The sequence below is a fragment of the Trichomycterus rosablanca genome, chromosome 21, assembly GCF_030014385.1.
Source record: "Trichomycterus rosablanca isolate fTriRos1 chromosome 21, fTriRos1.hap1, whole genome shotgun sequence".
Lineage (NCBI taxonomy): Eukaryota > Metazoa > Chordata > Actinopteri > Siluriformes > Trichomycteridae > Trichomycterus > Trichomycterus rosablanca.
The window spans coordinates 14,797,715-14,821,474 of NC_086008.1; the positions used below are offsets into that span (position 1 = coordinate 14,797,715).

Genomic DNA, 23,760 nt, shown 5'->3' on the forward strand with positions numbered 1-23,760 from the left:
GCTTCTATATGGTAAGTGGAGCTGATAAAATGTTATGGCTGATTAATGTATAATGTTTAAGTCATACCCATCTATCATACATAATATTGATTCAAAATAAGATTCAAGAAATCCAAAGACCTGTGTGTGACCTGTCAGTTCTCATATGGCACTTCATGAAAACTGTCATGCTACTGTGACAAATATAGCCACATAGACTCAGAAGTACCTTGTGGTCACTTTACACACCACCACTTTATTAAGAAATGAAAATTATGCAACGAGAAAGCCAGAAATTGATTCTATGTAGAAACACCACTGAGTTATCTTGGTGCAAGATGGACCTCAGATGGACCCAAAGACAGTAGAAACATGTGCTGTGGTCAGAAAAGGAAAAACTCAAAATTCCTAACACAATTCTCCAGATGTTTGATCTTAATAAACATCATAGCTGATCCACTAACACTTCATCCGTAAATACAAACAATCAGATCAGGATTGTAAAACAATAAACAATAAATGTAGCTGCATACAAGAATTACATTTACCTTCTAGATCCTTTTGAGTAGGTAAACGTGAAGGTGGCGTCACTGAATCGGAAATCTGAAAGACATAAAAAGAAATCCCAATAAATTACAGAAAGGCAGTCTATAAATAGCTACGGGGAGGACACACTTATCAGTATGGGCCAGCAGCAATGGCCTGTGGATTAATATGTAGGGCGTTCCCCCCACGAGTCAGCATGGTGCCCAAAGATTGCAACCTTACTTTGGTGTATATATATATACAGTGTATCACAAAAGTGAGTACACCCCTCACATTTCTGCAAATATTTCATTATATCTTTTCATGGGACAACACTATAGACATGAAACTTGGATATAACTTAGAGTAGTCAGTGTACAGCTTGTATAGCAGTGTAGATTTACTGTCTTCTCAAAATAACTCAACACACAGCCATTAATGTCTAAATAGCTGGCAACATAAGTGAGTACACCCCACAGTGAACATGTCCAAATTGTGCCCAAATGTGTCGTTGTCCCTCCCTGGTGTCATGTGTCAAGGTCCCAGGTGTAAATGGGGAGCAGGGCTGTTAAATTTGGTGTTTTGGGTACAATTCTCTCATACTGGCCACTGGATATTCAACATGGCACCTCATGGCAAAGAACTCTCTGAGGATGTGAGAAATAGAATTGTTGCTCTCCACAAAGATGGCCTGGGCTATAAGAAGATTGCTAACACCCTGAAACTGAGCTACAGCATGGTGGCCAAGGTCATACAGCGCTTTTCCAGGACAGGTTCCACTCGGAACAGGCTTCGCCAGGGTCGACCAAAGAAGTTGAGTCCACGTGTTCGGCGTCATATCCAGAGGTTGGCTTTAAAAAATATACACATGAGTGCTGCCAGCATTGCTGCAGAGGTTGAAGACGTGGGAGGTCAGCCTGTCAGTGCTCAGACCATACGCCGCACACTGCATCAACTCGGTCTGCATGGTCGTCATCCCAGAAGGAAGCTGACGCACAAGAAAGCCCGCAAACAGTTTGCTGAAGACAAGCAGTCCAAGAACATGGATTACTGGAATGCCCTGTGGTCTGACGAGACCAAGATAAACTTGTTTGGCTCAGATGGTGTCCAGCATGTGTGGCGGCGCCCTGGTGAGAAGTACCAAGACAACTGTATCTTGCCTACAATCAAGCATGGTGGTGGTAGCATCATGGTCTTGGGCTGCATGAGTGTTGCTGGCACTGGGGAGCTGCAGTTCATTGAGGGAAACATGAATTCCAACAAGTACTGTTACATTCTGAAACAGAGCATGATCCCCTCCCTTCGAAAACTATATATATACAGTGTATCTATTTCTCACATCCTCAGAGAGTTCTTTGCCATGAGGTGCCATGTTGAATATCCAGTGGCCAGTATGAGAGAATTGTACCCAAAACACCAAATTTAACAGCCCTGCTCCCCATTTACACCTGGGACCTTGACACATGACACCAGGGAGGGACAACGACACATTTGGGCACAATTTGGACATGTTCACTGTGGGGTGTACTCACTTATGTTGCCAGCTATTTAGACATCAATGGCTGTGTGTTGAGTTATTTTCAGAAGACAGTAAATCTACACTGCTATACAAGCTGTACACTGACTATTCTAAGTTATATCCAAGTTTCATGTCTATAGTGTTGTCCCATGAAAAGATATAATGAAATATTTGCAGAAATGTGAGGGGTGTACTCACTTTTGTGATACACTCTATATACAGGGGTTGGAACACCTAATGAAACTGAAAAACCTGTCATTTTAGTGTGGGAGGTTTCATGGCTAAATTGGACCAGTCTGGTGGCCAATCTTCATTAATTGCACATTGCACCAGTAAGAGCAGAGTGTGAAGGTTCAATTAGCAGGGTAAGAGCACAGTTTTGCTCAAAATATTGCAATGCACACAACATTATGGGTGACATACCAGAGTTCAAAAGAGGACAAATTGTTGGTGCACGTCTTGCTGGCGCATCTGTGACCAAGACAGCAAGTCTTTGTGATGTATCAAGAGCCACGGTATCCAGGGTAATGTCAGCATACCACCAAGAAGGACAAACCACATCCAACAGGATTAACTGTGGACGCAAGAGGAAGCTGTCTGAAAGGGATGTTCGGGTGCTAACCCGGATTGTATCCAAAAAACATAAAACCACGGCTGCCCAAATCACGGCAGAATTAAATGTGCACCTCAACTCTCCTGTTTCCACCAGAACTGTCCGTCGGGAGCTCCACAGGGCCAATATACACGGCCGGGCTGCTATAGCCAAACCTTTGGTCACTCGTGCCAATGCCAAACGTCGGTTTCAATGGTGCAAGGAGCGCAAATCTTGGGCTGTGGACAATGTCAAACATGTATTGTTCTCTGATGAGTCCACCTTTACTGTTTTCCCCACATCCGGGAGAGTTACGGTGTGGAGAAGCCCCAAAGAAGCGTACCACCCAGACTGTTGCATGCCCAGAGTGAAGCATGGGGGTGGATCAGTGATGGTTTGGGCTGCCATATCATGGCATTCCCTTGGCCCAATACTTGTGCTAGATGGGCGCGTCACTGCCAAGGACTACCGAACCATTCTGGAGGACCATGTGCATCCAATGGCGGTGCCGTGTATCAGGATGACAATGCACCAATACACACAGCAAGACTGGTGAAAGATTGGTTTGATGAACATGAAAGTGAAGTTGAACATCTCCCATGGCCTGCACAGTCACCAGATCTAAATATTATTGAGCCACTTTGGGGTGTTTTGGAGAAGCGAGTCAGGAAACGTTTTCCTCCACCAGCATCACGTAGTGACCTGGCCACTATCCTGCAAGAAGAATGGCTTAAAATCCCTCTGACCACTGTGCAGGACTTGTATATGTTATTTCCAAGACGAATTGACGCTGTATTGGCCGCAAAAGGAGGCCCTACACCATACTAATAAATTATTGTGGTCTAAAACCAGGTGTTTCAGTTTCATTGTCCAACCCCTGTATATATAGACCCAGACCCATGAGCTCTGACTGAGACCCAGCTTTCTGCCACTGGGTCCTAAATTATGCTCCAAAATTTGTTGGTAGTCTTCAAATTTCATGATGCCATGCAGACAGTCAAGGCTTCCCGTACCAAAAGCAGCAAAGCAACCCCAAAACATCTATGAACCTTCACCATGCTTGAACATATTGATAATGTTGTTTTATTTAAAGACGTTATTTCCTTTTGTAAATAGTACAACAATGCTCTAGTTTGGTCTCATCTATCCTTAGGTAGGTTATGGCATAAAGCAGCCTGGCATTTTTATGTCAATATGTCAGCACTACGGTCCTCCTGGGTCTCCCACCATACAGTCCAATTTTATTCAGCTGGCACTGTAACCTGTGCCTGCAGGTCAGTTTGATTGAGTTCTTTGTCCACTGTTCAAATAGAAAGAGATGAATTTCTCTTTTCCATCCACATACAGAGAGGTCAGGTACAGTGCCACAGGCTGTGAACTTCTTAATGATATTGCACACAGTGGACACAGTAACATTAAGTTCTCTGGAGATGGACTTGTAACCTTGAGGTTGGCTGTGGTCTTGGTTATCACTTCCTCAGACGATTCTTTGTTCCTCTTGCTTTGCTTCATGCTCATTTCTATATTCTATTATTATTATTTGTCCACTCTATTTCTGGAGTTCTGTGTGGAGCATCGGTGCCTTTTTGGTGCAGGGGTCCCAATATTTTTGATCATGACTTGACACTTGAAGTTTGGCAAGTTATGCATCCCTGATAAGTTTCTATTTATACGATTACTGACAGTAGCACATCTATTGCTATGCTTTTTTGTTAGCCTTTCTCTGACTTTTTAGCAAATGTTAGGGGGATTCCACAGAACAATGTTCTTAGCACACTGGTGACATACACACTCCTTAAAAATCAATAAACAGCAGTGAGCAGTCAGCTCAACAACAGATTACTGGCACTCTTGGTAAAAGCCTGTGTGGAAAACTACAACCCAAATCAGAAGCAGTTGGGACAGTATGGAGAACGCAAATAAAATACAAATGCAGTGTTCCTTACATTTACTTTGACTTTTATTTCATTGCAGACAGGATGAACCTGAGATATTTCATGTTTTGTCTGCTCAACTTCAAAAGGTGGCCAGAGGATCTCCAGTTTGTCAACAAATGAGTGAGAAAATGATTGAAATGTTTAAAAACAATGTACCTCACAGAAAGATTGGAATGGATTTGCATATTTCTCCCTCTACAGTGCATAATATCATTAAACAATTCAAGGAATCGGGAGGAATTTCAGTGCGTAAAGGCCAAGGGTGCAAGCTTAACCTGAATGCTGTGATCTTCCATCCCTCAGACGGCACTGCATCAAGAACCGCCACTCAACAATAGCTGATATAACCACATGGGTGAGGGATTACTTTGGCAAACCTTTATCAAGCACTACAATACAGAGTTACATGCACAAATACCACTTAAAACTTTACTGTGCAAAAAAGAAGCCTTTTGTTGACCATGTCCAGAAGCGGCGTTGACTCCTCTGGGCTCGGAGGCAAGGCATCTAGGATGGACCATCACACAGTGGAAACGTGTATTGTGGTCAGATAAATCAGCGTTCCAGGACTTTTTTGGGAAAAATGGACATTGTGTGCTCTGGACCAAAGGCAAAAAGGACCATCCAGACTGTTATCAGCAACAACTCCAAAAGCCAGGGTCTGTCATGGTATAGGGTGTGTCAGTGCCCTCGGCAAAAGTATTTTACACTTCTGTGATGGCAGCATTAATGCAGAAAAGTACATTAAGATCTTAGAGCAACATGTGCTGCCTTCAAGACATCGTCTGTTCCAGATGCTGCACACATTACAAAGGCATGGCTGAGGAAGAAGAGGGTACAGGTACTAGACTGGCCTGCCTGCAGTCCTGACCTGTCCCCAATAGAGAACGTGTGGAGAATTTTGAAAGGACAAATGCGACAACGACGACCCCGAACTGTTGCACATCTTAAGACGTGTTTGCAGGAAGAACAGGACAAAATAAAAGCTGAAACACTAAATCACTTGGTATCCTCGGTGCCAAAATGTCTTTTAAGTGTGGTGAAAAGGAATGGCAACATTACAAAGTGGTAAATGCTTTACTGTCCCAACTTTTTTTGGAATGTGTTGCAGGCCTGAAATGTAGGAATGGAGGTTTATTAATAAATGAAATGAAGTTAAGCAGACAAAACATGAAATAACTAAGGTTCATCCTGTCTGTAATCAAATAAAAGTCAAAGTAAATGTAATATCTGTAATTAAACCTATAATTAATTAGTTTTTTTTTTCTGCAACTCCCTGTTAGTTACACACATAACATCAAAGACTACAACAGAGTCTTCTCCTATAATGCTTGACAAGATCGACACTAAAAACAAAATGAATCTTTCTAGATCATCCAAGGGTCCTAGATCCTAACTTCCTAACTCTTCTCTCTGGCTGACTCTACAGCCTTCCTAAAGTTACATGAGAGGACTGGGGTGACCATGGCGAAAGCTTGACTTTCTGCTCTTTGGATCATTTTGGTCTTAATTTGGACATGTCTTTTGGATCACTGATATGCTTAAATACAACAAAACACTAACTCAATTTGTTTGTTTTTTCAGATGTTGGCAAATCCTTGGAAAACCTAGACTAACACTGATCATCTATAACATTAAAACCACCTCCTTGTTTCTACACTCACTGTCCATTTTATCAGCTCCACTTATCATATAAAAGCACTTTGTAGTAGGGCTGGGCGATATGGATCAAAAATAATATCTCAATATTTTTTAGCTGAATGGCGATATACGATATATATCTCGATATTTTTTCATCCCATACGGTAATAACAAAAAGACACTTCTGAGACAAAGCTACATGTTCCAAATGTTATACAGGCACTTTTATCAACATTCAGCTGTAGATAAACATGAGAAATTCCTCAAAAATAAACTATTGGCATATATTAAATCAGGGGTCACCAACCTTTTTGAAACAGAGGGCTACTTTAAGGGTACTGAGTAAGCCAAAGGGCTACTTGTAGGATACAAACTTCCTGAATAACATAAGGTTGCATGGTTCACCTTTAATGATAATATTATGATTAATAATAATAATAATAATAATAATAATAAATATTCATATATGTGAAGAGAATAATTATTAACATTGATTTACCATGGCAGGAAACACAGACATATTTAAACATGTAACATTATTTATTTCTGAAAGTTATCACATCTCTGATATTTTTGTAAATATTGTTCCTGACGGTTTTGTATGAATGAGCACATTTGTAGCATTTTGATCAAAATCACACAATTTTTGTAATTAATTAATTTTTTTTTTTACAAATGATGACTTCTGTAGCATTTTTTTTAGGAAATCATTAACAGTCCCATCTTCAAATAATGTCCCGTTTGTACTGATCCCGTTTGTACTGATCACTACTTTTGTTTTAGAACAAATCATGAATCGTTTGTACAAATGATCAGTCAAGTAAGATTTTTTAAAAGCTACGATTTAAATGGACGTTTCTGTGACACGTACTGAAGCCTCTCTCCACATTGTGCCGCTATCTGCCGTCGTCCCGCTAATGAAACACACACTTTTCCTCCCAATCATTGTGAACATATTAAGTTCTCTTTTGCTTTTCTTGTGTGTTTTTTCATTATTATTTTTTCGGGGTAAAACCCGCATCTCACTCCCCATGGTAGCTGCGCTCGCTCGCTCGTCTCAGCGTTCCGCTATAAAACTCCGCACCCAGACCAGATCAAAGCTCATATAAACATCAAACAGTTTTGTTCTTGAAATGTTATATTCAGTATTGTCATTTTCTAATCTACATCAATGCAAGTGTTATTGATTCAAAGAGATCAACAACGAAAATATCATTTTTAGACGGAGCTCTATAGTCACTAGAGCTGTTTAGAACATGCCCTGCGGGCGACTCACGTGGTGGGAGGGGGGAGTTGTGTTCAGTAAGTTAGAGAGGCGGGGCAAGTGAACATGTGCAGAGACAAACTGGGAGAAGGGAACGACGAACTGTCGGATCTAACTGGAACGCAACATCTATATCGATATACGCGATACTGTCTTATCTTATATCGCGTATGAAAATATATTAATATATTTTTAAAACTCGATATATCGCCCAGCCCTACTTTGTAGTTCTACAATTACTGACTGTAGTCCATCTGTTTCTCTGCATGCTGTGTTAGCCCCCATTCATGCTGTTTTTCAATGGTCAGGACCCTCCCAGGACCACTACAGAGTAGGTATTATTTGAGTGGTGGATCATTCTCAGCACTGCAGTGACATTGACATGGTGATGGTGTGTTAGTGTGTGTCAAAGCAGTGCTGCTGAAGTTTTTAAACACCTCACTGTCGCTGCTGGACTGAGAATAGTCCACCAACCAAAAACATCCAGCCAACAGCGCCCCGTGGGCAGCGTCCTGTGACCACTGATGAAGGTCTAGAAGATGACCAACTCAAACAGCAGCAATAGATGAGCGATCGTCTCTGACTTTACATCTACAAGGTGGACCAACTAGGTAGGAGTGTCTAATAGAGTGGACAGTGAGTGGACATGGTATTTAAAAACTCCAGCAGCGCTTCTGTGTCTTATCCACTCATACCAGCACAACACACACTAACACACCACCATGTCAGTGTCACTGCAGTGCTGAGAATGATCCATCACCTAAATAATACCTGCTCTGTGGGGGTCCTGTGGGGGTCACGACCATTGAAGAACAGCTTGAATGGGGGTTAACAAAGCATGCAGAGAAACAGACAGACTACAGTTAGTAATTGTAGAACTACAAAGTGCTTCTATATGGTAAGTGGAGCTGATAAAATCGACTGTGAGTGTAGAAACGATGTATGCCATTATTTTTATGAAACCAGTTCCCATCCTGTCAGTGTTCCAGTATTGTCTAGCAAACTTTTTGTTTAGATAAAAGAAAAGGCTTTCCCTAGCTTGCCTACCAAGACGTCTGTTGGCATAAAGCTGATATCTAATTGTGTGCTTGGACGCCCAATAACCCCAAAATGACACTGTAATACTGTAAAAATCTCCAGCCTTTATGTTTGAAACATTCTATCCAGCCTCCTTATTGTCTTATTGTGGATAGCAAAATACACTTCTGTTCCAGGCAGGTTCATTACAGCTCTAGTGGTTGTATGGCTTACTGAAATATTGAACAGTGGATATGGACATATACAGGAACATACAGTAATAAAAATATAAAAGCGCTGTTTTTGTGTGTGTGTCTTGTGAGAAACCGTAGTCATTGTGCTTGTTTATATGTACACCCCTGTATACACTGATCAGCCATAACATTAAAACCGCCTCCTTGTTTCTACACTCACTGTCTATTTTATCAGCTCCACTTACCATATAGAAGCACTTTGTAGTTCTACAATTACTGACTGTAGTCCATTTGTTTCTCTACATACTTTTTTAGCCTGCTTTCACCCTGTTCTTCAATGGTCAGGACCCCCACAGGACCACTACAGAGCAGGTATTATTTAGATGGTGGATAATTCTCAGCACTGCTTAGTGTGTGTTGTGCTGATATGAGTGGATCAGACACAGCAGCGCTGCTGGAGTTTTCGCTCATCTATTGCTGCTGTTTAAGTCGGTCATCTTCTAGATCTTCATCAGTGGTCACAGGACGCTACCCACAGGGCGCTGTTGGCTGGATATATTTTTGGTTGGTGGACTATTCTAAGTTCAGCAGTGACAGTGAGGTGTTTAAAAACTCCATCAGCACTGATGTGTCTGATACACTCATACCAGCACAACACACACTAACACACCACCACCATGTCAGTGTCACTGCAGTGCTGAGAATGATCCACCACCTAAATAATACCTGCTCTGTGGTGGTCCTGACCATTGAAGAACAGCATGAATGGGGGCTAACAAAGCATGCAGAGTAACAGATGGACTACAGTCAGTGATTGTAGAACTACAAAGTGCTCCTATATGGTAAGTGGAGCTGATAAAATGGAGAAAGTGTAGAAACAAGGAGGTGGTTTTAATGTTATGGCTGATCGGTGTATATCTGTATTTTGCTGCATTTATTGGCCCCTCATTTCCCTCTGTTCCAGCTGCTGTAAAGCCCCCTTATAGCATGATGCTGCCACCACCATGTGTTACTGTAGGGGTAGTATTAGCAGGTGGTTTAGTGTATTTATTAAGTCTTCCAAACAGGTATTTAATCATTCATTCATTTTCATGTTTTTACCACCGATTTATCCTGGACAGTGCTGCAGTGGGTCCAGTTCTCCAGGAATTACTGGGCACAAGCAGTAACACACCCCGAACAGAATTATAATCCATAAACACCCCCTACACAAAGCTAATCAAGTCCGTATTTAAATGCCCAACCGACCAATAGCTCCACTGGGGATTCCAACTCTGGATCCCAGCTGTAGTGGGATAGCGTACCAGGTACCAGGTATTAGCTATGATCATTTTGACCTGCCTAACAAAGCTGAATAAGTCTAATAGGGTTGAACTAAGGCTTTTTAATTTTTGAATTACTCACTCACTCTCTTAACCGCTTATCCAATCAGGGTCGCGGGGGAGGGGGGTAATGTGCTGGAGCCTGTCATAGCTTTTCAATAGGCGCAAGGCACATAGTAACACCCTGAATGTGGCGCCAGTCCATCGCAGGGCAGACACACACACACACATTCACCTATTGGGCAATTTAGTAACCTGACTGTGGGAGGACACCGGCGCTCCCGGAGGAAACCCACACAGCACAGGGAGAAGTTTCTATCTAGATGAATTAATTGTTTATTAAATACATTAATAAATGTATATGTGAGACAAATGTTAGTGGACGAAACGGAAAATTAGAAACACTACAAAAAGATGTCTCTCAACAAGTGTTGTCTCCATGGCAACATCACCAGGGGTTTCCGCTGTCATCTGACACTACTGAGTAAGCAAAGCCAGAGCTAATAAATATTTGCATGGCAAACTGCAAAGCACAGATATTTACCCAACTAGAGATTGATGTTTTGCTCCTTCTGATTATATTAATGTTTAGTATTTTTGGTAAAATACACCAGACTGTGGATGTGCTGACTGCTAGTGTAATTAAGAGCCATAATATCAGGGATTATTACTGGACAGACACTGCTAGCCAGGTGGGTAGGGCTTTGGGCTGTCAACTGAAAGCTCTGCCATGCAGCCACTGTTGGGCCCTTGAGCAAGGCCCTTAACCCTTTGTGCTCCAGGGGTGCTGTAGGAGGGCTGACCCTGCGCTCTGACCCCAAATTCTAAACAAGATGTGATATGCAAGGAAAGAATTTCGTTGTACTGTACATCTGGATATGCATATATGACAAATTCTATTCCATTACCCTAATGCATATTTTGGAAACAGGAACAGTGCCTATAGATCTACCCAATCCTGTACACACTGGAAGCTATATGATGCATATATACAAAGCATGTGTTCATACAAAGCAATACATTTGTTTCACTATCATTTTGGACACGGTCCCATCCAACATTAAGCAGCACTCTTGATTGAGGAACTCACCCGAGAAAAGGCAGTCCTTCTCCGCCTGGCACCTCTGTATTACGATGTCGACGTCTTTTTGAATCCTCTCTTGCCTTGAACACATCCCCATAAACTCCAAAACCCTCAAACGGAACTGCTTTTCTGAGCAAATGGACCAAAAAACGCTCCTTCCCTCGTTCGGTCACGACAGAAGCGCTGTCTGCATACGTGCTGTGGAAACAAACCCAGGTGTGTCATACATACAGCAGCCGCTCGGCTGTTCAGCTTCACTCCGCCGACTCACAGCGAGCGGATCATCTCGCCTCAACCAAGGCTGGAATAAAATCAAATAAAATGAACAAATGTCCGTCTGTATGTGCTGCTCCTTTTAGCGACTGATCACGCAGAGATGTCAGTTTAACGCCGGAAGCATTGCTGTGAGCGTCGCTCATCACCACTCTGCGCTGTGAACCCCAACAATGGCGATTCCGAAAGGCGACCGAAGCGGTTTCTCATTTAAAGTGAAAGTACCGCAAAAGACAGACGCCGTGAAACGTGTTGAACAAATACAATATTAATACTGGTAATCCCCAAACAATACACATTCAACCAACTGGAGAACTGGTTGTACAATGCTAAAGTACACATAGTTAGCTACCTACACATTAGTTGTGTAAAGATGGTTTAAAGTAATGAAGCTGGTGAAACCCCTCAGCAAACGCCCAAGTATTTCATTATCACTTACAGTGCTTAATTCAACCAGTATTTAAACACCTACATTATACATAATGTATATTATACATAACTTATACAGTATCTAGTCTTAGTTCTAAATTACTAGAGTATTTAGTTTACAAAACAACAGTAACTCCCACAGTATTAAGTTAACCCCTACTGTGCTTAATCATAAAAAATAAACCACTACTGTACTCCTACATTAAAGTATTAAACTTCTATAGTGGTTATTTAACACCTACAGTGTTAAAGTACTGAACTTTGGGTCTTGGTATTCATGGATGTTACTTTGACAACCACCTCCTACAGTATTAATACGTAGTGCTGACACCTACAATGTTTAATTAACACACAGGCTACATTCCTGAATTCCATTCGTATTTAAACACGTACAGTATGTAACAAATACAATATTACTGGTACTGGTAACCCCCAAACAATACACATTCAATGAACTGGAGAAAAATAACATAGGAAAATGTCAGTTGTACAGTGATAAAGTACACATAGTTAGCTACCTACACAGTAGTTGTGTAGTAATGATGTACAGTATTTAAGATGGTGAAACCCCCTAGCAGACACCCAAGTATTTTATTACCTTAATTCAACCAGTATTTAAACACCTACAGTATGTAACTTATACAGTATCTACTTGCGTTAGTTCTTCATTACTAGAGTATTTAGTTTACAAAACTACAGTAACTCCCACAGCATTAAGTTAAACCCTACTGTGCTTAATCATAAAAATAAACCACTACTGTACCCCTATATTAAAGTATTAAATTTTTATAGTAGTTATTTTACACCTACAGTGTTAATTTAAAGTACTGAACCTTGGGTCTTGGCATTCATGGATGTTACTTTGACAACCACCTCCTACAGTATTAATACGTACTGCTGACACCTACAATGTTTAATTAACACATAGGCTACATTCCTGAATTCCGTTAGTACTTAAACACCTACAGTATGCAACTTATACAGTATCCAGTAGCTTCAGTTATAAATTACTACAGTATTCAGCTTACAAAACTACAGTAACGTCTATCTAAAGATATTATTAGTTATAAATATATCAGTTATGGGTATATTTATTGACAATATGGCCAATAATATACATTGTCTAATATACATATATATAATATACTGTACATCGATCAGGCATTATGTCCTAATATTGTGTTGGTTCCTCTTTTGCTGCCAAAACAGCTTTGCAACTGTGATGCACTACTGTGTTTTCTGACACCTTTCTATCAAAACCAGCATTAACTTCTTCAGCAATTTGAGCTACAGTAGCTTGTCTTCACTCCCCATGTAAATCAATGAGCCTTGGCCGCCCATTACCCTGTCGCCAGTTTATCACTGTTCCCCCCTTGGACCACTTTTGATAGATAGTGACCACTGCAGACCAGGAACACCCCACAAATCCTTAAGCTTGAAAGCCCATTTTTCCTGCTCCTAACACATCAAATTTGAGGATAAAATGTTCGCTTGCTGCCTAATATATCCCACCAACTAACAGGTGCTAATGAAGAGAAAATCAGTGTTATTCACTTCACCTGTCAGTGGTCATAATGTTATGCCTCAAGCTTAAAATAAATGATACATACATAAATAAACGAACATACATATAAAAAGGCTACATCTAAATGTAATTTGTATTTTATATTCAAGACGTGATGTGTTTAGGGAATGTGTTCATTACAGTACATGCTGTATGGGCCCATTAGCCGCTCAAAGAGAGAAGAAGGTTCTGGAAGGTTCGGACCAGACGTATGCACGCGCAAGTGCGTTTGACTACTTCTAATTGCAGGTGTGTAATTATCCATAAAACACTAAACATACTTTATACATTTTGTATATCGATATTGTTAAAATGCTTTAACATTTTACTAAACTGTTTAAGAATAATAAAGTACATTCAAGGTGTGTTATTTTTTATTAATTAGTCGACTAATTTATCTCAGAAATGTTGGCTAATGCGCTATGCTAAATAATAGCATAATTAATAGCGTGTTCGTTTACATTTTTTGCAGTTATTTATTTATTTAATGTGAAATGTTTATATTACTTCGTCAAGATATATTAAATAGAAGTAAATAGAATATTTTGTAGTGAATTGCGTTTTTTTATTTTATAATTTGAACAGTGATTCATACTAAGTGATTCAGATTCATTGATTCAAATATAAACGAATCTGATTCAAGGTCTAATTCAGTGAGTTGCAGACAGTAAAGGTACTGTTATTTTATAATGGTTGCTGCTTTGTGACAAATCTATTACATGTGTATAATTAGGTATAATTAATTAGAATGACAAGTTATAAAATGTGAAGGTTATTTTGTAATTAAAATGTTTATGCAATAGTATCTAATGACTGGAAATAAGAGAAAGGAAAGTAATTAAATTAAGACCAGAACTGCACACTAAATTGTGTCTGATTATCTCAATATGCAGCCATCCAGGCTCAGTCAATCTAGCTTTGCTAATATTTAAATTCAATAAGTAAATAACTAAAGAAATATATACAGTATATATATATATTAGGGCTGTCGAAGTTAACGCGATAATAACGCATTAACGCAATCTCAATTTAACGCGAGTAAAAAAAATAGTGCCATTAACGCAAATGACATTACGAGATTTTTTCACTTCTAAAACTAAAGCGATTCATTTTTCACCCACGGGAGACAGATTGAATTATTCTCACTGACCACGCTCACACGCACGTTTAATGTTATTTAGTTCCGTTTGAGAAAAAAAACCCTTTAAAATAGAGCTAACAGCGAAGATAACCGGTTACAAAAGCAGCGACCGCTGTGTTTGTGTTCAATACTCTGTTCACAGTGTCGATACAAGTTATTCAGGAGTCGACTCATTGTAAGCGCAGCGTAAGTTTCTTTTCTCAGTCAATTATCAGTGTTTACTGTTATAATGAATGATGCGGTTGTAAATAAACACCAACTACTACAGAACATTCTGTGTGACTCGCTTACCTTATAAAGCTCAGGCTTAATTATACTGGTTATTACCACAGAGCGGGAGTCGACTCAGAGTCGTTTACGATTTACCGAGGTGAACCACGAATGTGCTGATAGAATCGGCTCAGATGGGATCGGACTGTATTATCTTTTTAAAGTAAATTTTTCAATCAGCAGAATCGCATCGCATGTATGATGTGCACAACGTTAATCACGTGCGTTTATTAATGAACATTAATTACGTTAGCTTATCAGAAGCTTTCTCAATGATGTCTGTGCGGTGTTTTTTTTTTTTTTTACAATTAGTGATGGCAACCCAAGCAACTGTTCCACTGCACTATTTTACACTAAACACTACACTATCCCATAATGCTCCAGATTGCGTCATCCTAAATAGGTATCGGTATCGGCGAGTACAAAAATACATGTACTTGTACTCGTACTCGGTTGGGAAAAAATGGTATCGATGCATCCCTAGTCAAAACACACTCACCGTGTAGAAACGTCCATCAAACCATCGTCACGATACAACCACAGAAAAGTCTGTTACAATAACCGCGCATCTGACATATATACGAAGTCAAGGGTCTCTGCTGGATAGTATTACTGCCTAGTGAATAAAACTCCCTTACAGTTTTCTCTTGTCCCAGCAGTTTTTAACATCAGTACATTTAGCATAAAATATGTTCACCATTTTAATTGTAACATTTCACTTAAAAATCCTTGTTTTCTATAACATTTACACAGATTTTTTTTTATGCGATTAATCGCGATTAACTATGTAAAATTCTGAGATTAGTCGCGATTAAAAATTTTAATCGTTTGACAGCCCTAATATATATATATATATATATATATATATTAGGGCTGTCGAAGTTAACGCGATAATAACGCATTAACGCAATCTCAATTTAACGCGATTAAAAACAATAGTGCCGTTAACGCAAATTCTAGTTCATGTTGAGACTTGACTGGTAGAACCAACGTTTTAATGTCGGACTTGCCACCGTTGTTTATTTGCGGTTTGTTAAAATAATATAACTGAGCGTCGTAGGGATGCACTTGCATAATAAAGAAATAAATACACGGTATATTCACAAGTTGTCGGGAGCAAAACACTTTATTAACTTAATCTGTTACGGCACTGAATACCGGAGTCAAGCACGCTAGTCCATGAACTATGGAAGCCCCAAAAGGGTCAAAACACACTCACCGTGTAGAAACGTCCACTTTTCACATTTCACTTAAAAAACCTTGTTTTCTATAACATTTACACAGATTTTATTTAATGCGATTAATCGCAATTAACTATATGAAATTCTGAGATTAATCGCGATTAAAAATTTTAATCGTTTGACAGCCCTAATATATATATATATATATATATATATATATATATATATATATATATATATATATATATATATACAGTATATATATACAGTGTATCACAAAAGTGAGTACACCCCTCACATTTCTGCAGATATTTAAGTACAACCCCTGGCAAAAATTATGGAATCACCACTCTTGGAAGATGTTCTTTCAATTGTTTAATTTTGTAGAAAAAAAATAAATCACAGACATGCCACAAAACTATCATTTCTCAAACTGTCAACCCTCTGGCATTAAGAAACAATAAAAAAAGAAACAAATATAATAGTTGTGGTCAGTCACAATTGCTTTTTTTTAGATCAAGTAGAGGAAAAAAATATGGAATCACTCAAATCTGAGGAAAAAATTATTGAATCATTAGAAAACACTGCACCATTATTACTTTGTTGCACCACCTCTGGCTTTTATAATGGTTTAAACTCTCTGAGGCATGGAGTTAACTAATGACAAACAGTATTCTTCATCAATCTGCCTTCAACTGTCTCTTATTGCTGTTGCCAGATCAGCTTTGCAGGTTGGAACCTTGTCATTGACCATTTTCTTCAATTTCCACCAGAGATTTTCAAATGCATTGAGATCCGGACTATTTGCAGGCCATGCCATTGACATTATATGTTTTCTTGAAGGAAAGTTTTCACGTCCTTTGCCCTATGGCAAGATGCATTATCATCTTGAAAAATGAAGTCATCATCACCAAACATCCTTTCAACTGATGGAATAAGAAAAGCGTCCAAAATTTCAATGTGGACTTTGGCATTTATTGAAGACCATCTCCCCTGTGCCTTTACCCGACATGCAGGCCCATATCATCAACAACTGTGGAAATTAACATGTTTTCTTTAGGCAGTTATCTTCATAAATTTCATTGGACAGACACCAAACAAAAGTTCCAGCATCATCACCTTGCCCAATGCAGATTCGCGATTCATCACTGAAGATCACTTTTATCCAGTCACCCACAGTCCACGATTGCTTTTCTTTAGCCTACTTTAACCTTGTTCTTTTCTTTTTAGGTGTTAATGATGGCTTTTGTTTGGCTTTTCTGTATGTAAATCCCATTTCTTTTAGGTTATTTCTTACAGTTCAGTCACAGACATTGACTCCACTTTCCGGCCACTTGTTTCTCATTTGTTTTGTTGTGCATTTTCTGTTTTCAAGACATATTGCTTTAAGTTTTCTATCTTGATGCTTTGATGTCTTACTTGGTCTACCAGTATGCTTCCCTTTTACAACCTTCCCATTTTGTTTGTACTTGGTCCAGATTTTAAACACAGCTTACTGGGAACAACCAACATCTTTTGCGACATTCCACAATGATTTATCTTCTTGAAGGAGTTTTATAATCCTCTCATTTGTTTCAACTGACATATCTTGTGTTGGAACCATGATTCATGACAATCTGCTTTGTGCAACAGCTCTCCGAGGTGTAAGCACTCTTTTTAAACTGAAGAATAATTAGCAAATCTAATCTGCTGCAGATGTTTTGTTTTTAAACTGCAAATTACAGAGTGATTCCATAATTTTTTCCTCAGATTTGAGTGATTCCATATTTTTTTCCTCTACTTGATCTAAAAAAAGCAATTGTGACTGACCACAACTATTATATTTGTTTCTTTTTTTTATTGTTTCTTAATGCCAGAAGGTTGACATTTTGAAAAATGATAGTTTTGTGGCATGTCTGTGATTTATTTATTTTCTACAAAATTAAACAATTGACAGAACATCTTCCAAGAGTGGTGATTCCATAATTTTTGCCAGGGGTTGTATATCTTTTCATGGGACAACACTGACAAAATGACACTTTGACACAATGAAAAGTAGTCTGTGTGCAGCTTATATAAATTTAGTGTAAATTTATTCTTCCCTCAAAATAACTCAATATACAGCCATTAATGTCTAAACCACCGGCAACAAAAGTGAGTACACCCCTTAGTGAAATTTCCTGAAGTGTCAATATTTTGTGTGGCCACCATTATTTCCCAGAACTGCCTTAACTCTCCTGGGCATGGAGTTTACCAGAGCTTCACAGGTTGCCACTGGAATGCTTTTCCACTCCTCCATGACGACATCACGGAGCTGGCGGATATTGGAGACTTTGCGCTGCTCCACCTTCCGCTTGAGGATGCCCCAAAGATGTTCTATTGGGTTTAGGTCTGGAGACATGCTTGGCCAGTCCATCACCTTTACCCTCAGCCTCTTCAATAAAGCAGTGGTCGTCTTAGAGGTGTGTTTGGGGTCATTATCATGCTGGAACACTGCCCTGTGACCCAGTTTCCGGAGGGAGGGGATCATGCTCTGCTTCAGTATTTCACAGTACATATTGGAGTTCATGTGTCCCTCAATGAAATGTAACTCCCCAACACCTGCTGCACCCATGCAGCCCCAGACCATGGCATTCCCACCACCATGCTTGACTGTAAGCATGACACACTTATCTTTGTACTCCTCACCTGATTGCCGCCACACATGCTTGAGACCATCTGAACCAAACAAATTAATCTTGGTCTCATCAGACCATAGGACATGGTTCCAGTAATCCATGTCCTTTGTTGACATGTCTTCAGCAAACTGTTTGCGGGCTTTCTTGTGTAGAGACTTCAGAAAAGGCTTCCCTGGGGTGACAGCCATGCAGACCAATTTGATGTAGTGTGCGGCATATGGTCTGAGCACTGACAGGCTGACCCCCCAACTTTTCATTCTCTGCAGCAATGCTGACAGCACTCCTGCGCCTATCTTTCAAAGACAGCAGTTGGATGTGACGCTGAGCACGTGCACTCAGCTTCTTTGGACGACCAACGCGAGGTCTGTTCTGAGTGGACCCTGCTCTTTTAAAACGCTGGATGATCTTGGCCACTGTGCTGCAGCTCAGTTTCAGGGTGTTGGCAATCTTCTTGTAGCCTTGGCCATCTTCATGTAGCGCAACAATTCGTCTTTTAAGATCCTCAGAGAGTTCTTTGCCATGAGGTGCCATGTTGGAACTTTCAGTGACCAGTATGAGAGAGTGTGAGAGCTGTACTACTAAATTGAACACACCTGCTCCCTATGCACACCTGAGACCTAGTAACACTAACGAGTCACATGACATTTTGGAGGGAAAATGACAAGCAGTGCTCAATTTGGACATTTAGGGGTGTAGTCTCTAAGGGGTGTACTCACTTTTGTTGCCGGTGGTTTAGACATTAATGGCTGTATATTGAGTTATTTTGAGGGAAGTGTAACGGTTTGTGGGCTAGACGGACAGGAGGGGCGGACACAAACGCGGAGATGTGTGATAAACTATATTTAATAATAATAAAGACAAGACAGGGTTTAAACTGACAGAACAGGACTAAACAGACTAACTGGGCTAAACAGACTAACTGGGCTAATGGACAGGCTAAACACAGACTAAACAGGCAAAACAGACTAAACAGGCTAACGGACAGGCTAAACAAAGACTAAACAGGCAAAACAGACTAAACAGGCTAACGGACAGGCTAAACAAAGACTAAACAGGCTAAACAGTCTAAACAGGCTAACGGACAGGCTAAACAAAGACTAAACAGGCTAATCAGACTACACAGGCTAACAGACAGGCTAATCAAAGACTAAACAGGAAAACAGAGCAAACAGAGCAAACAGAGCAAACAGAGCAAACAAGACGAGAACGGGCAGAGGTACCAGGAGCAGAGATACAAGACACAAACAGAGTTACCATGGAAGAGATACCAGGACAGAGATACCAGGACAGAGATACCAGGACAGAGATACCAGGACAGAGATACCAGGACAGAGATACCAGACACAAACAGAGTTACACCGACAGTAATCTCCAACCTGCCCATTGCCCCAGCTCTCCTTATAAATGCTCCTTGATGAGGAGCAGCTGGGGCTGATTAGCTCAGGGAGCCAATCACCTGTGAGGCATGGCAGGGGAGTGAGTGTGCACACAGAGAAGAGGGGCGTGGCACATATGAGCACACCGAGGCTAGCAGTGTGACAGGAAGAATAAATTTACACTGTTATATAAGCTGCACACAGACTACTTTTCATTGTGTCAAAGTGTCATTTTGTCAGTGTTGTCCCATGAAAAGATATACTTAAATATCTCCAGAAATGTGAGGGGTGTACTCACTTTTGTGATACACTGTATATATATATACAGTATATGTATATATATATATATATATATATATATACTGTATATATATATATATATACTAGGGCTGTCGAAGTTAACGCGATAATAACGCATTAACGCAATCTCAATTTAACGCGATTAAAAACAATAGTGCCGTTAACGCAAATTCTAGTTCATGTTGAGACTTGACTGGTAGAACCAACGTTTTAATGTCGGACTTGCCACCGTTGTTCATTTGCGGTTTGTTAAAATAATATAACTGAGCGTCGTAGGGATGCACTTGCATAATAAAGAAATAAATACACGGTATATTCACAAGTTGTCGGGAGCAAAACACTTTATTAACTTAATCTGTTACGGCACTGAATACCGGAGTCAAGCACGCTAGTCCATTTACTATGGAAGCCCCAAAAGGGTCAAAACACACTCACTTCGTGTAGAAACGTCCACTTTTCACATTTCACTTAAAAAACCCTGTTTTCTATAACATTTACACAGATTTTATTTAATGCGATTAATCGCGATTAACTATATGAAATTCTGAGATTAATCGCGATTAAAAATTTTAATCGTTTGACAGCCCTAATATATACATATATATATATATATATATATATATATATATATATACTGTATATATATTAGGGCTGTCAAACGATTAAAATTTTACATAGTTAATCGCGATTAATCGCATTTAAAAAAATCTGTGTAAATGTTATAGAAAACAAGGATTTTAAGTGAAATGTTACAATTAAAATGGTGAACATATTTATGCTAAATGTACTGATGTTAAAAACTGCTGGGACAAGAGAAAACTGTAAGGGAGTTTTATTCACTCACATATTAGGCAGTAATACTATCTAGCAGAGAACCTTGACTTCGTATATATGTCAGATGCGTAGTTATTGTAACAGACTTTTCTCACGAAGTGAGTGTGTTTTCACTAGGGATGCATCGATACCATTTTTTCCCAACCGAGTACAAGTACATGTATTTTTGTACACGCCGATACCTATTTAGAATGATGCAATCTGGAGCATTATGGAATAGTTTAGTTTTTAGTGTAAAATAGTGCAGTGGAACAGTTGCTTGCCATCACTAATTGTAAAAAAAAAAACACCGCACAGCCATTATTGAGAAAGCTTCTGACAAGCTAACGTAAACGTTCATTAATAAACGCACGTAATTAACGTTGTGCATACATGCGATGCGATTCTGCTGATTGAAATATTTACTTTAAAAAGATAATACAGTCCGATCCCATCTGAGCCGATTCTATCAGCACGTTCGTGGTTCACCTCGGTAAATCGTAAACGACTCTGAGTCGACTCAATTCAATTCAAAAGTGCTTTATTAGCATGACAAATATTCACATTTGTATTGCCAAAGCGCATTTACAAACTAGATAATAAATGAAAAAAAAAAAAAAAAATTGCATACATAAACATTTATATTAATTTAAAGAATGTTCAATAACATTAGTAATTAGCCTTAAAAAATAACAGAAACAAATTAGAACAACAAGTATATAAAGTGTGTATATGTATGTGTGGAAAAAGTATTTGTAAGTGTGTGTGTGTTTGTGTGTGTGTGTATGATGGTGTGTGTGTATGATGGTGTGTGTGTGCGAGTATGTGTGAGTGTGTATGGGATACAGTATAAGGTCACTCACTGTCCCTCACCTGGTGGCAGGTGTGTAGGTAGAGAGCTGCGAGTGTGCAGCTCGCTCTGTGCTCCCCCAATAGGTAGGGCAGCTTGTCAGGGTTTGAGAGAGAATTAAAATTGGGGATAATTTTGTTGATTTTGGTAAAATATTGTTTTTCGACTCCCGCTCTGTGGTAATAACCAGTATAATTAAGCCTGAGCTTTATAAGGTAAGCGAGTCACACAAAATGTTCTGTAGTATTTGGTGTTTATTTACAACCGCATCATTCATCATAACAGTAAACACGGAGAGATGACTGAGAAAAGAAACTTACGCTGCGCTTACAATGAATCGATTCTTGAATCACTTGTATCGACACTGTGAACAGAGAATTGAACACAAACAGCGGTCGCTGCTTTTGTAACCGGTTGTCTTCACTGTTAGCTCTATTTTTAAGGGGTTTTTTTGTCAAACGGAACTAAAGAACATTAAACGTGCGTGTGAGTGTGGTCAGTGAGAATCATCACATCTGTCTCCCGTGGGTGAAAAATGAATTGCTTTAGTTTTAGAAGTGAAAAAATCTCGTAATGTAATTAGTGCGTTAACGGCACTATTTTTTTTAATCTCGTTAAATTGAGATTGCGTTATTATCGCGTTAACTTCGACAGCCCTAATATATATATATATACATATATATTTACATATATATATATATATATATATATATATATATATATATATATATATATATATATATATATTAGGGCTGTCAAACGATTAAAATTTTTAATCGTGATTAATCTCAGAATTTCATATAGTTAATCGCGATTAATCGCATTAAAAAAAATCTGTGTAAATGTTATAGAAAACAAGGATTTTTATGTGAAATGTTACAATTAAAATGGTGAACACATTTTATGCTAAATGTACTGATGTTAAAAACTGCTGGGACAAGAGAAAACTGTAAGGGAGTTTTATTCACTCACATACTAGGCAGTAAATGTCAGATTGTAGTTTAGAATTTCTCCATCAGCAAACATTGTAGATCAGCGGTGCTTTAGGTGGGATAAGGCGTAGTTATTGTAACAGACTTTTCTGTGGTTGTATTGTGACAATGGTTTGATGGCCGTTTCTACACGAAGTGAGTGTGTTTTGACCCTTTGGGGCTTCCATAGTGCATGGACTAACGTGCCTGACTCAGCTTTCCGGTATTTGGTACCTTAACAGAATAAGTTAATAAAAGTGTTCTGCTCCCGACAACTTGTGAATATAGCGTGTATTTATTTCTTTATAAGTGCATCACTACAACGCTCAGTTACATTATGTTAACAAACCGCAAATGAAAAACGGTGGCAAGTCCGTTTTTCATTTGCGGTTTGTTAACATAATGTAACCGAGCGTTGTAGTTCTACCAGTCAAGTCTCAACATTAACTAGAATTTGCGTTAACGGCACTATTATTTTTAATCGCGTTAAATTGAAATCGCGTTAATGCGTTATTATCACGTTAACTTCGACAGCCCTAATATATATATATTATTCACCGCATGTGAACATTTTAACCTCAAAGTTCATGCTGCTTAGGCGGCGCAGCAGTAGAAACACACGCTGGAACCAGAGCTGGGATCTCGAATACATCATATCGAATCTCAGCTCTGCCTGCCGCCTAGGCTGAGCAGCCACATGAACGATTGGCCTGTTGTTCAGATATGGGTGGGATTAAGCCAGATAGGGTCTCTCTCTCATAACTAGTGCAATTACGACTCTGCTGACTGATTGATGGCGCCTGCATAGAGATGAGAAAAGAGTGCTCTCAGGGTGTGTCTCTCCGTACACAGTGCTGAGCT

General features: G+C 39.4%; 1 protein-coding gene and 1 long non-coding RNA gene across 3 annotated transcripts in view; one reads left to right on the forward strand and one right to left on the reverse strand.

Moving 5' to 3' along the window:
- Window positions 1-11,270, reverse strand: part of parp8 (poly (ADP-ribose) polymerase family, member 8) — a 72,577-nt gene extending 61,307 nt beyond the window's left edge. Inside the window, exons 1-2 of the mRNA XM_063017628.1 lie at window positions 11,081-11,270; window positions 528-582 (exon numbers count right to left, since the gene is read on the reverse strand). Coding sequence (XP_062873698.1) covers window positions 528-582; window positions 11,081-11,171 — 146 coding nt within the window. The 5' untranslated portion in view covers window positions 11,172-11,270. The remainder of the gene's footprint in view (window positions 1-527; window positions 583-11,080) is intronic.
- A 2,279-nt stretch (window positions 11,271-13,549) lies between these two features.
- LOC134335105 (uncharacterized) overlaps window positions 13,550-23,760 on the forward strand; it is a 67,873-nt gene continuing 57,662 nt past the window's right edge. For both annotated transcript variants that reach the window (XR_010015542.1, XR_010015544.1), the window contains exon 1: window positions 13,550-13,589. This is a non-coding gene — a long non-coding RNA (uncharacterized LOC134335105). The remainder of the gene's footprint in view (window positions 13,590-23,760) is intronic.